The 12472-nt window shown below is 43.8% G+C and overlaps 1 protein-coding gene across 1 annotated transcript in view; it reads left to right on the forward strand.

The window, feature by feature from the left end:
- LOC134337239 (nuclear receptor ROR-beta-like) overlaps positions 1-12472 on the forward strand; it is a 121573-nt gene that overhangs the window by 89181 nt on the left and 19920 nt on the right. The window contains exons 4-6 of the mRNA XM_063032085.1: positions 5403-5816; positions 10436-10557; positions 12247-12379. Of these exons, the coding sequence (XP_062888155.1) occupies positions 5403-5816; positions 10436-10557; positions 12247-12379 (669 nt within the window). The remainder of the gene's footprint in view (positions 1-5402; positions 5817-10435; positions 10558-12246; positions 12380-12472) is intronic.

Here is a 12472-nt window from a genome sequence, read left to right on the forward strand (position 1 = left end):
CCCAGATGCTTCAAAACCTCCACAATCATCCCTGTAGCAAAGAAATCAGTTGTAGCCTGTCTGAATGATTACCGTCCTGTTGCCCTGACCCCCATAGTGATGAAATGTTTTGAATGGCTTGTCAAGCCTCATATCACCGCCAGCCTCCCCTCATCGCTAGATCCTCTGCAGTTTGCTTATCGTCCAAATCACTCTACGGAGGACACAAAATCCACCACACTGCACATAGTTCTCTCTCACTTGGACAACAAAGACACTTATGCCAGAATCCTGTACATTGATTTCAGTTCAGCGTTCAATACCATCATCCCACAGAGACTAGTGGAGAAACTGTCGCTGCTTGGCCTTAACACTGCCATGTGTCGCTGGTGGATTTCTTGACGGAGAGACCACAGTCAGTCCGTGTTGGCAGGAACATCTCTGACTCCATCACACTGAGCACTGGATCCCCACAAGGCTGTGTGCTTAGCCCATTGCTGTTTACACTGCTAACACATGACTGTGCAGCCAGATTCAAGGAGAACCTGATCATTAAATTTGCTGATGATACCACGGTGGTGGGGCTCATCAGCAAAAATGATGAAACGATGTACAGGGAGGAGGTCAAACACCTAGAGAGCTGGTGCAGTGATAACAACTTGATGCTTAATGTCACCAAAACCAAGGAGGTGATTGTCAATTTCAGACGGTCTCAGCCTGAGCACACACCCTTCAGCATCAGCAGCTCCACAGTGGAGAGAGTGGAAAACATCAAGTTCCTTGGGGTGCAGATCTTGGACAATCTCACCTGGCCCAGGAACACCACTGGGATTGTGAAATGGGCCCAGCAGAGATTGCACTTTCTGAGGAAGCTTAAACAAGCATCATTCCCCACTAACATCTTAACTACATTCTACAGAGGCATGGTTGAGAGTGTGCTGACCTTTTGCATCACAACCTGGTACTCCAGCTGCAGTGCTGTCGACAAAAAAGCCTTGCAGAGGGTGGTTAGGGGAGCAGAGAAGGTTATTGGGGTCTCCCTACCTTCTGTCCAAGACCTCTTTCAGAGTCGATGCCTCCAGAAGACACGGTACATCATTAAAGACCCCTCACACCCTCTCCATGAACTGTTTGTTCTTCTGCTGTCAGGCAAACGTTACAGGAGCATCAAAGCTAAAACCACAAGGCTACTAAACAGCTTCCTCCCACAGGCAGTCAGACTGCTAAATAGCTGCTCTACCTGACTCTGCTTTGGACACTTTTAACTTGCACTGGACACTTATAACTGATTTTAACTGACATGTGGCTGTTGTGTTTTACTGTTTGTTGTTACGTTTATTATTTAGTGTTGCGTTTGTTATGTTATGATTGCATTGCTCCTGGGAAACGCTGTCTCATTCTGCCCTGCAGAGCTGATGTACGGTTAGAATGACAATAAAGTTTTTTGAATCTTGAATCTTGAATCTTTCCCTCTAACTGAGGTCCTCAAGTCCCAGCAACATATTCGTAAATTTTCTCTGTCCTTTTTCAATCTTATGAACATCTTTCCTGGTGGTAGGTGATTAAAACTGGACAAAGCACTCAAAATTTGGACTCACGAACGTCTTAAATAATTTCAACATAACATCCCAACTCTTGTGCTCAATACATTGATTTATGAAGGCCAATATGCCAAAATCTTTCTTTACAACCCAATCAACCTGTGACACCACTTTCAATGAATTGTGGATCTGTATTCCCAGATTCTCTGTTCTACTCAGTGCCCTACTGCTCACCGTGTTGGACCTACCCTGGCTGGAGCTCCCAATATGCAACACTTCACACTTATCCGCATTGAACTCCATCTGCCATTTTTCCAGCTGGTCCAGAACCCACTGCAAGCTTTGATAGTCTTCCTAGCTGTCCACCACACCCTCAGTCTTGGTGTCATCTGCAAATTCGCTAATCCAGTTTACCACATTATTATCCAGATTGTTGATATATTTGATAAACAACAATGGACCCAGCACCAATTACAGGCCTCCAGTCATCAAGGCAACCATTTACTACCATTCTCTGGTCTCTTCTGTGAAGCCAGTGTCTAATCCAATTTACTACCTCATTTTCAATGCCGAATGACTGAACATTCTTGACTAACTTCCCATGTGGGACCTTGTCAAAGGCCTTCCTAAACTCCATGTAGACAATATCCACTGCCTTGCCTTCATCAACTTAACTGGTAACTTCCTCTTAAAACTATAAGATTGGTTAGACCATGCACAAAGCCATCTTGGTAATCCCTAATCAGTTCTCTGTATATCCAAATACTTGTATGTTCACTACTGATGTCAGGCTCACCAGCCTACAATTTCCTGGCTTATTCTTAGCGCCTTCCTCAAACAACAAAACAACAGTAGCTATTGTCCAATCCTCTGGCATCTCACCCATGGCTAAGGATGTTTTCAATATCTCTGTAAGGGCCCTTGCAATTTCTCCACTAGCCTCCCACAGGGTCAGAGGGAACATATTGCCAGGCCCTGGGGACTTATCCACCCTAATTTGCCTCAAGATAGCAAACACCTCCTTCTAATGTAATCTGTATAGGGTCCATGACATAACTGCTGCATTGCCTCACATCTATAGAGTCTGTGTCCATCTCCTGACTAATACAGATGAAAAGTAACCTCTTTAAGACCTCCCCCATCTGTTTTGGCTCCCAAGCATAGATTACCACTTTGGTATTATAGAAGACTAATTTTGTTCCTTGCTATCCTATTGCTCTTAAGATTTCTGTACAATCCCTTGAGGATTCTCTTTCACTTTGTCGGCTAGAGCAACTTCATGCTTCTTTTAGCCATCCTGATTTCTTTCTTAAGCGTTCTCTTGAATTTCTTATACTGTTTGTACCTCATTTATTCCTACCTGTTATGCACTCCTTTTTTGTCTTAACCAGGGCCTCAATATCACTTGAAAACCAAGGTTCTCTACACTTGTTATCTTTACCTTTTATTCTGACAAGCACATACTCTTGTACTCTCAAAATTTCACTTTTGAAGGCCTCACACCACTGCCAAGTACACCATTGCCAGAAAACAACCTGTCCCAATCCACACTTGACAGATCCTTTCAGATGCCATCAATATTTAGAATCCAGAGCCAAACACCAATCCTATCCTTTTCCATAATTACCTTGAAATTAATGGCATTATGATTACTAAATGTAAAGTGTTCCCCTACCCAAACTTTTGTCACCTGCCCCGTCTCACTCCCTAGTAGGAGATCAACCCTCTCATTGGGACTTCTATATACTGATTAAGGAAACTTCCCTGAAGACATTTGGCAAACTCTTTCCCATCAGCTCTTTTACAATATGAGAGTCCCAGTCAATTTCTGGAAAGTTAAAATCAGCTACAATCACAACCTTGTGTTTATTGCAACATCTGTGATCTCTCTACAAATTTGTTCCTCTAAATCCCGCAGACTGTTGGGTGGTCTATAATATAATCCTATTAACATAGTCATACCTTTCTTATTCCTCACTTCTACCAATAAAGTTCAAAGTAAAATTTATTATCAGAGTACATATATGTCACCACATACAACCTAAGATTTTCCTGTGGTCATACTCAACAAATCTATAGAATAGTAACTGTAAACAGGATGAATGAAAGAACAAGTAGAGCAGAGAAGACAACAAACTGCAAATGCAAATATAATTAAATAGCAATATATAACGAGAGCATGAAATAAGATAAAGAGTCCTTAAAGTGAGATCATTGGTTGTGTGAACATCTCAATAGATGAGTGCAGTTATCCTTTTATGTTCAAGAGCCTGATGGTGGAGGTGTAGTAACTGTTGTTGAACCGGGTAGTACAAGTCCTGAGACACCTGTACCTTCTACCTGATGGCAGCAGCATTTAAAGAGCATGGCCTGGGTGGTGAGGGTCTTTGATGGATGCTGCTTTCCTACAACAGCGTTTCATGTGATGTGCTCAATGGTTGGAAGGGCTTTACCCATGATGCACTGGCCCAAGTTCTCTAGTCTGTCCTGACTGAGCACTGCCGTGACATTTTCCCTGACTTGTAATGCCACCCCTCCGCCTTTAATCCCTCCTGCTCTATCACGTATAAAACAATTGAACCCCAGAACACTGAGCTGCTAGTCCTGCCCCTCCTGCAACCAAGTCTCACTTATGGCTACAATGTCATAATTCAACATGCTGATCCAAGTCCTAAGCTCATCCACCTTTCCTACAACACTCCTTGTATTGAAATATATGCAGCTCAGAACATTAGTTCTGCCATGTCCAACCTTCTGATTCCTGATCTTGTAGGCTTAACATGATCTTTCTCCACAGCCACTCCACACTCTGCTCTGGTTCCCATCCCCTGCAACTTTTAGTTTAAATCACCCTTCCCTTCCCTCCCCGCACCCCCCTCCACCCCTAGTACGTCAACTCTTCGGGAATGCTAAAGTAGAAAGAGTTGCTTTCACCATAATGTTCACAAAGGAACTTGCAAATATTTACTTTTTTTCATTTTCACAATATCCATTTTCCCTGGTGGATGAAAGTGATACAATTTTTTTTTACGTTTTCAAAGCAAAAATGGGGAACTTGAAGAAAAATTGGCCGAGCTTTAGGGACTTTTTAAAACAAAGGAGTTTCAATTCTTTAAATACCAAGATAGCTGAAAGATTACTGGACACCCAGTTATGTCCTCTAATCATGACGGATTAATACCAAATTATGAGGGACATAGATAGGGTAGATTGGAAGAAACTTATCCGTATAGAATAAATGCTTAAAGCCAGAGGCACAGGCTAGGATAATGGGTAAGACACTTGTGGGGATGTGAGGGAATGTCTTTTGGTCTCTCTGAGAGGATGGTCGTGATCTGGGACGCATTGTTTGAGTTGGTAATTGAACAAGGTACACTCAGAGCACACCAGGAGTATCTGGGCAATGACTTGATTTGCCAGGGTACGTAAGGCTGTTAAATAGGATTACTGTATTGTAGATAAAAACACACAAAATGCTGGAGGAAGGCGGCAGGTTAGGCAGCATCTATAGAAAGGAATAAAGAGTTGACATTTCAGACCAAGACCTTTCAACAGGACTAGAAAGGAAGGGGGAAGAAGCCAGATAAGGTGGGGAGTAAGAGAAGGAATACAGGCTGACATGTGATGTATGAAGCCAGGTCTCAGCCCAGAACGTCAGCTGTTTATTCTTCTTCGTAGATGCTGCCGAACCCACTGAGTTCCTTCAGCATTTTGTGCATGTTGCTCTGGTTTTCCAGCAGTCGCAGAATCTCTTGTATTTATTATTATAGATAAGCCCTCCATGGCCAGTGGGCCAAAGGGCTTGTTTCTGTTCTGTATGACCACATGACTTTATAACAGAGATAGTCAAGCAATTACTAACAAGGGTTTTCCCTTCTCCAGCTGTGAAGTTTGGTCGGATGTCCAAAAAGCAACGTGACAGTCTCTATGCAGAGGTTCAGAAGCATCAACAGCATCAAGAACAGCTGGCAACCAAGGAGGACTCCGAGGGCCTTGCGCGAGGCTACCCAAACAGCGTCAGTAGTGGACTCGGAGATCTGGATGAGATCAGCAGCACCTTCTCAGAAGGGCTCCTGTTTGACTTTCCGCTGACCCCTGAAGGAGGAAGCAATTTTTATAATTTTGATATTTCAGCCTCCGCTGAGCCTTCTCCTGATCAGTCTGCCATGGATGTAAATGAAATTAAACATATAAAGCAGGAGTCTATATATGAAATAATGCTGGAACCCAGTTTGTTCCCATACCCCTCTCCAGAGAATAGTTCACTGGCCAGTGAAATTTCAATGGCAGAGATAGGTATGTATTACTTATTAAATTGGTAGGTAGAAGTGTGGGGTTCTTAAAACTTGTTCTCCACAAAATTGCCACAAAAGAATATCAGATACAAGTCCTGATAAAAGGACTCAGCCCAAAATGTCGACTGATTATTCATTTCCATAGCTGCTGCCTGATCTGCTGAGTTCCTCGATACATTTTGAATGTGTTGCTCTGGATTTTCAGCATCTGGAGAATCTAGATGGATGAGGTTTCAGATTTAAATTTAATTATCACATGCACGTTGAACCGAATGGTGCAATGCGTCATTTGCATTTAAAAACCAACACACCCAAGGATGTTATAGGGGTGACCTGCAGTTTGCTACAAATTCTGTCACCAACATAGCATGCTCGGCAGAACAACACAGGACATACAGTGAAACATGCCCCATTCCTCCCACCCACCCACTCACGCCCATACACGGTCCTCCTACTCCAGGGCAGACAGTCCTCTTTCAGCTTCCAGCAGACTCTTGGATTCACAGACACTGGGCCCTGACTTCATCCCAGTGGACTCAGAGATTCACCGACCCAGGCTCTGGTCATTGGGCCTTGACTTCTGATTGACTTTTGGGCTTCGATTTGGACCTTGGATCAAATTTGGAGGCTATTGGGTCCAGTCTAGCTCCTCCATCCATTGGTATCCCAGATCTTTTTCATTTTGTTACCTACATTTACGCACTTAAAGATTAGCTTTATTTGTGGCATGCACATTGAAGTGTACAGTGAAGCACATTGTTTCAAATCATGTATGTGCTGGGGGCATATTGCAGTTATCGCCATGTTTCCGGTGCCGATGTTCCATGCCCACAATTTATTAACACTAACCCGTATGTTTTGGAATGTGGGAGGAAATTGAAGCACCAGGAGGAAACCCACATGGTCACAGGGAGAACGTACAAACTCCTTAGTGACTGTGGCAGAATTGAACCCCAATCTTGCAGCGGCCATAGGCTCTTCAGCCTACACATGATCTATAACCCTCTCTTTCCGATTAAGTACCCCTCGAAATAACCTCTTGAACATCACTATCATTTCTACTTCCACTACCACCCCTGGCAAAGCGATCCAGCACCCACCATACTCCGTGTAAAATAAATAAATGATCAAACCAACTCATCCTTTTCCTTGAAACTTTTTCCCTCTTAAAGCTCTCTAGTGTTCAAGTCTTGGTTATGCAACTACTGACACTAGGCAGACAGTCTCTGAAGAGTATTGGTAATGGCTGGGGTCACCAGTCTTGTAAAGACACTGCCCAGAAGAAGGCAATGGCAAATCATTTCTGTAGAAAAATTTGCCAAAAATGTGACTGCCTAGGTAATATGACATAGCACATAACAAACGAATGAGATGCATTGCACAACAAGCCCTTCTGGCCCAGTGAACTGCACCACCTAGCAACCCATCTATTTAACTCTCGCCTAATCACAGGACAACTTGCAACAACCAGTTAACCTACTAACCGGTGCATCTTTGGATTGTGGGAGGAACCCTATGTGCTGACAGGAAGAACATACAAACTTTTCACACAGAGGATGCTGGAATTGAACTCGGACGCCCTGAGCTGTAATAGTGTCGTGCTAACCTCTACAAATCTTATAACTTGCCGCAAGGTCTCTCCTCAGCCTCCGGCATGCCAGAGAAAACAATCCAAGTTTGTCCCACCTATTTGACCGTCTTAGAGCTGGTAGTCTCTAATCCAGGCAGCATCCTGAAAAGCCTCTTTTGCACCCTGCCCAAAGCCTCCACATCCCTCCTGTAATGGGACAACCAGAACTGTGTACAATACTCCAAGTGCTGCTGAATGACAGTTTAATACAACTGCATCATGCCTTCCTGACTCTTATGCTCTTCACCTGTAGTGACGAAGGAAGTGTGGCATATGTCTTCAGTACATCTTGTGATTTTTAAACTTCATCCCTCAAATAATTTGAAAGGGAGGAGCAACACACATCAAAGTTGCTGGTGAACGCAGCAGGCCAGGCAGCATCTCTAGGAAGAGGTACAGTCGACGTTTTGGACCGAGACCCTTGGTCAGGACGAACTGAAGGAAGAGCTAGTAAGAGATTTGAAAGTGGGAGGGGGAGGGGGAGATCCGAAATGATAGGAGAAGACGGGAGAGGGAGGGATGGAGCCAAGAGCTGGACAGGTGATTGACAAAAGGGATATGAGAGGATCATGGGACAGGAGGCCCAGGGAGAAGGAAAAGGGGGAGGGGGGGAAAAACCCGGAGGATGGGCAAGGGGTATAGTCAGAAGGACAGAGGGAGAAAAAAGAGAGAAAGAGAAAGAATGTGTGTATATAAGTAAATAACGGATGGGGTACAAGGGGAAGGTGGGGCATTAGCTTTCTCTCTCTCTCTCCTTTTTCTCCCTCTGTCCTTCTGACTATACCCCTTGCCCATCCTCCGGGTTTCCCCCCCACCTTTTCCTTCTCCCTAGGCCTCCTGTCCCATGATCCTCTCATATCCCTTTTGCCAATCAACTGTCCAACTCTTGGCTCCATCCCTCCCCCTCCTGTCCTCTCCTATCATTTTGGATCTCCCCCTCCCACTTTCAAATCTCTTACTAGCTCTTCCTTCAGTTAGTCCTGACGAAGGGTCTCGGCCCAAAATGTCGACAGTACCTCTTCCTGTAGATGTTGCCTGGCCTGCTGCGTTCACCAGCAACTTTGATGTGTGTTGCTTGAATTTCCAGCATCTGCAGAATTCCCCGTGAAAGGGAGGAGACAAGCTTACTTAAAACTATAAGATATAGAAGCAGAATTAGGCCATTGGGCCCATCAAGTCTGTCCTGTCATTTCATCATGGCTGATCCATTTCCCTCTCTGCCCCAATCTGCTGCCTTCTCCTTGTAACCCTTCATGCCCTGACTAGTCAAGAATCTATCAACCTCTGCCTTAAATTTACCCAATGACTTGGCCTCCACAGCCACAGCAATGAATTCCACAGATTCAACACTCTTTGGCTAGAGAAATTTTACCTCATCTCCATTCTCAATGGATACTCCTCTATTCTGAGGCTGTGCATTCTGGTCCTAGACTTTCCCACTACAGGAAGCATCCTCTCTATATTCTCTCTATCGAGGCCTTTCAGTATTTGATAGGGTTCAATGAGACCCCACCAGTTCTTCTGGACTCCAGAGCCATGGGGCTTGTAATTATTATTCCATAACAATAACGTTCAATACACACTGTTACGAAGTTTTTATGATTACAAACTTTGAAAACTTGTAATTATGAAAATTCCACAATGGTGTGTATTTGATATCATCGGTTACATGGACGTAAAATATCTAGTGTCATATCTGTGAAGTCCACAGTACAGATTTTTACTTCTCCAGCCCTTAACCTTTTCCACTAATCACCTCCCAGCTACTTACTTCATTCCCCCCTCACCCACCCACCTGGCTTCACATATCACCTCCTAGCTTGTCCTTCCTCTCCCCCACCTTCTTAATCTGGTATCTTCCCCCTTCCTCTCCAGTCCTGAGGAAGGGTCTCAGCCCGAAACTTCGAATGTAATTCATTTTCATAGATGTTGCCTGACCTGATGAATTCCTCCAGCGTTTTGTATGTGTTACTCAGAGAGTTGGTTATTCATGGTTAGTCCCACATTTTCCTCCCTCTGTCCTTCCATCTAATGTTTCGTTCCCTCTCGTTATTTCACTTTGTCTGCATAAGTAAACATATAATTCCAAATCTTTTCTAAATCATCTTGGTTATGAAGGTAGCCTCTTGGTTGTCCTGTTTGTGCAGGACTTCGGAGGCCCATTTCATTAACTCGACTGTTGTCAGCATGAACTGGTGCCAACTTAGAGTCATAGGGAGCTACTGGGCAGAAACAGGCCTTTTGGCCTATCTAACCGGTGCTGAACTAATATTTTGCTTAGTCCCATTGAGTTGCATCTGGACCGTTCTCCCATCCATAAAATTCAAACTTCTCTTAAACGTTGAAATCGAACTCACATCCACCACTCCTACTGGCAGCTCATTTCACACACTCACCACACTGAGTGAAAAAGTTCCCCCTCATGTACCTCTTAAACATTTCACATTTCACCCTCAACCCATGACCTCTAATTCTAGTCTCACCCAATCTCAACGGAAAAAGCCTATTTGCATTTACCCAATCTATACCCCTCATAATTTTGTATACTTCTATCAAATCTCTCTTCATTCTCCTGTGCCCTAGGGAATAAAGTCCTCAGGTATTCAACCTTTCCCTATAACTCAGGCTCCCAGGTCCTGGCTACGTCTTTGTAAATTTTCTCTGCACTCTTTCAATCTTATTGGTATCTTTCCTGTAGGTGGGGGACCAGAACTGCCCACAACACTCCAAATAAAGCCTCAACAACATCTTATACAACTTCATCATAACACCCCATCTTTTGTGGGCAATTTTGTTTCGAACATAAGTGCAGGAGCAAGTCCAATGGTAGAGGCAGAATATGACAGATTTAGAAACAAGAACCTATAAATTAACTTTGCAGTTTTTAAGCTAAGAAACTAGGATCTGTAGAAGTAAATCTCATTAATTTGGCAGCCTTGAACCCAGACCTTTGTACTCCCTCTTTAAATCCTGCTTACTCTTTCATTCAGATCGAATATCACAGAACGTGGTGGAATCCCACCTAGAGACTTGCCAGTACACTGTTGAGGAGTTGAAGCAGCTTGCCTGGCAGTTGTATACACAGGAAGAGATAAGGAACTTTCAAAATAAGGTACAATTTAAACCCTTTTGAGGAGACCTACTGTCAAAAAACATATTGAAACCAGTTGGTTGATAGACAAGCTTTCCTCCCTAGTTATTTTGATTTATCTCTGCTTTTGAAAAATTAATTTAAAAATAACAATCTCCAAATTAAATAGTTTCACTAAACCAGGATGAGAATATTTTAAAAGACAATACAATAAGAAAGAAAATTCCTTTGAGATTTATTTGCCATTTTAATCTTTGATTGCCAGCTATAGCTTTCTGCTTTCCCAGTCAACCTGGGAAGAAGTTTGCCTCAGCCACTGCATTACTATGGTTGGTGTTGTGTCCGAAATGTTTACCCGATACTGAGGCTCATGGAATTTTTGTCCAGGCGCTCCCCTAGTGCGGGTACTCCACAAGTGGAGCTACTCCCCAGCTTACAAACACCTGACTTGTGTACAGCCCATGCATACGAATGAGTGCTTGGGGGAGCAGTGGGCCAGATTTCCCAGCGAGTATATTCTGCCTGGTGGTAACTTGGTTTATGGCCACATTTCTGACTCGTAGATCATCCAGGTTACGAGCGATTCGCAGGAACCTTGCCACGATATACACACAATTCACTGCATGGATTGACAATGACTTTGATACCATTGATAGATCTCTGCAGATTGGGGATATTGGATTAGTAAACTAAGCTGGCACTAAGGTAGATGAGCAGCCATGATTGTATTGAAGTGTAGACAGACACAAGGGACTAGAGTACGTGCCTCTGCTTCTATTTTATTTTAATTAGAGATACAGCTCAGTTACAGACCCTTCCAGCCCAATAAACCCACACTACCCAAATACACCCAAGTGACCCAAGTGACCAATTAACCCACAAACCCTGTACATCTTTGGAATATAGGAGGAAACCAGAGCACCTGGAGGAACCCCATGTAGTTACAGGGAGAATGTACAAAAACTCCTTACAGGCAAGGGTGGGAATTGAACCCGGGTGGCTGGTACTGTAATAGCATTGTGCTAACCACTATGCTACCATGCTGCCCTTATCTTAAGGTAGTTTCTGTAAAGACTTTGGGTATTTCCGTGGCATTTCAAATAGTGCCTAGGAATGGAATTGCTTTATTATTGTCATATGCACTGAAGAAGAGTGAAAAGGTTGTCTCATACAGACAGATCTGTACATACAGATCCATTCATTGCAAAGTGCTTCGAAGTAAATTAATAACAGAATGCAGAAAAAGGTGTAACAGCTACAGAGAAGGTGCAGTGCAGGTAGACAGTGAGGTGCCAAGGCCATAACAAGGTAGATTGTGAGGTTTGAATCTATTTTATCATACAAGGGGATCATCGAATGACCTTATAACGGTGGGGTAGATGTTGTCCGTGAGGTTGGCAGTATGTGCTTTCAGGCTTTTGGATCTTCTGCCTGCTGGGAGGGAGGAGAGGAGAGAATGTCTGCGGGTGAGGTCTTTGATTATGCTGGCTGCTTTACCAAGGCAGCAAGAAGTGTAGACAGAGTCTGTGGAGGGGAGGCTGATTTCTGTAATATGCTGAGCTGCGTTCACAACCCTCTAGTTTCTTGCAGTCACTGAGGCTGCTCGTCCAGACCTTGCATTATGTTATGGATTTGTGAACTAAATCTGCTGAAAGCAATATGGAAATGTCTTCTGTGCTGTGCATTCACTCTGGTCCTTTGCTTCAACAGTCCTGTGAAGCCATGTGGCAGCAGTGTGCGATCCAAGTTACAGATGCTATCCAGTACGTGGTGGAGTTTGCCAAGCGGATCAGTGGATTTATGGATCTGTGTCAGAACGATCAGATCATTCTCCTCAAAGCAGGTAGAGATTAACCCCACCCTGATTTTCTAACAGCAACCAGGCGATGACAACTTTGATCAAGGAAAATGGCATGTGAGCACTTCAGCAGAACTA

The sequence above is a fragment of the Mobula hypostoma genome, chromosome 24 (assembly GCF_963921235.1).
Source record: "Mobula hypostoma chromosome 24, sMobHyp1.1, whole genome shotgun sequence".
Lineage (NCBI taxonomy): Eukaryota > Metazoa > Chordata > Chondrichthyes > Myliobatiformes > Myliobatidae > Mobula > Mobula hypostoma.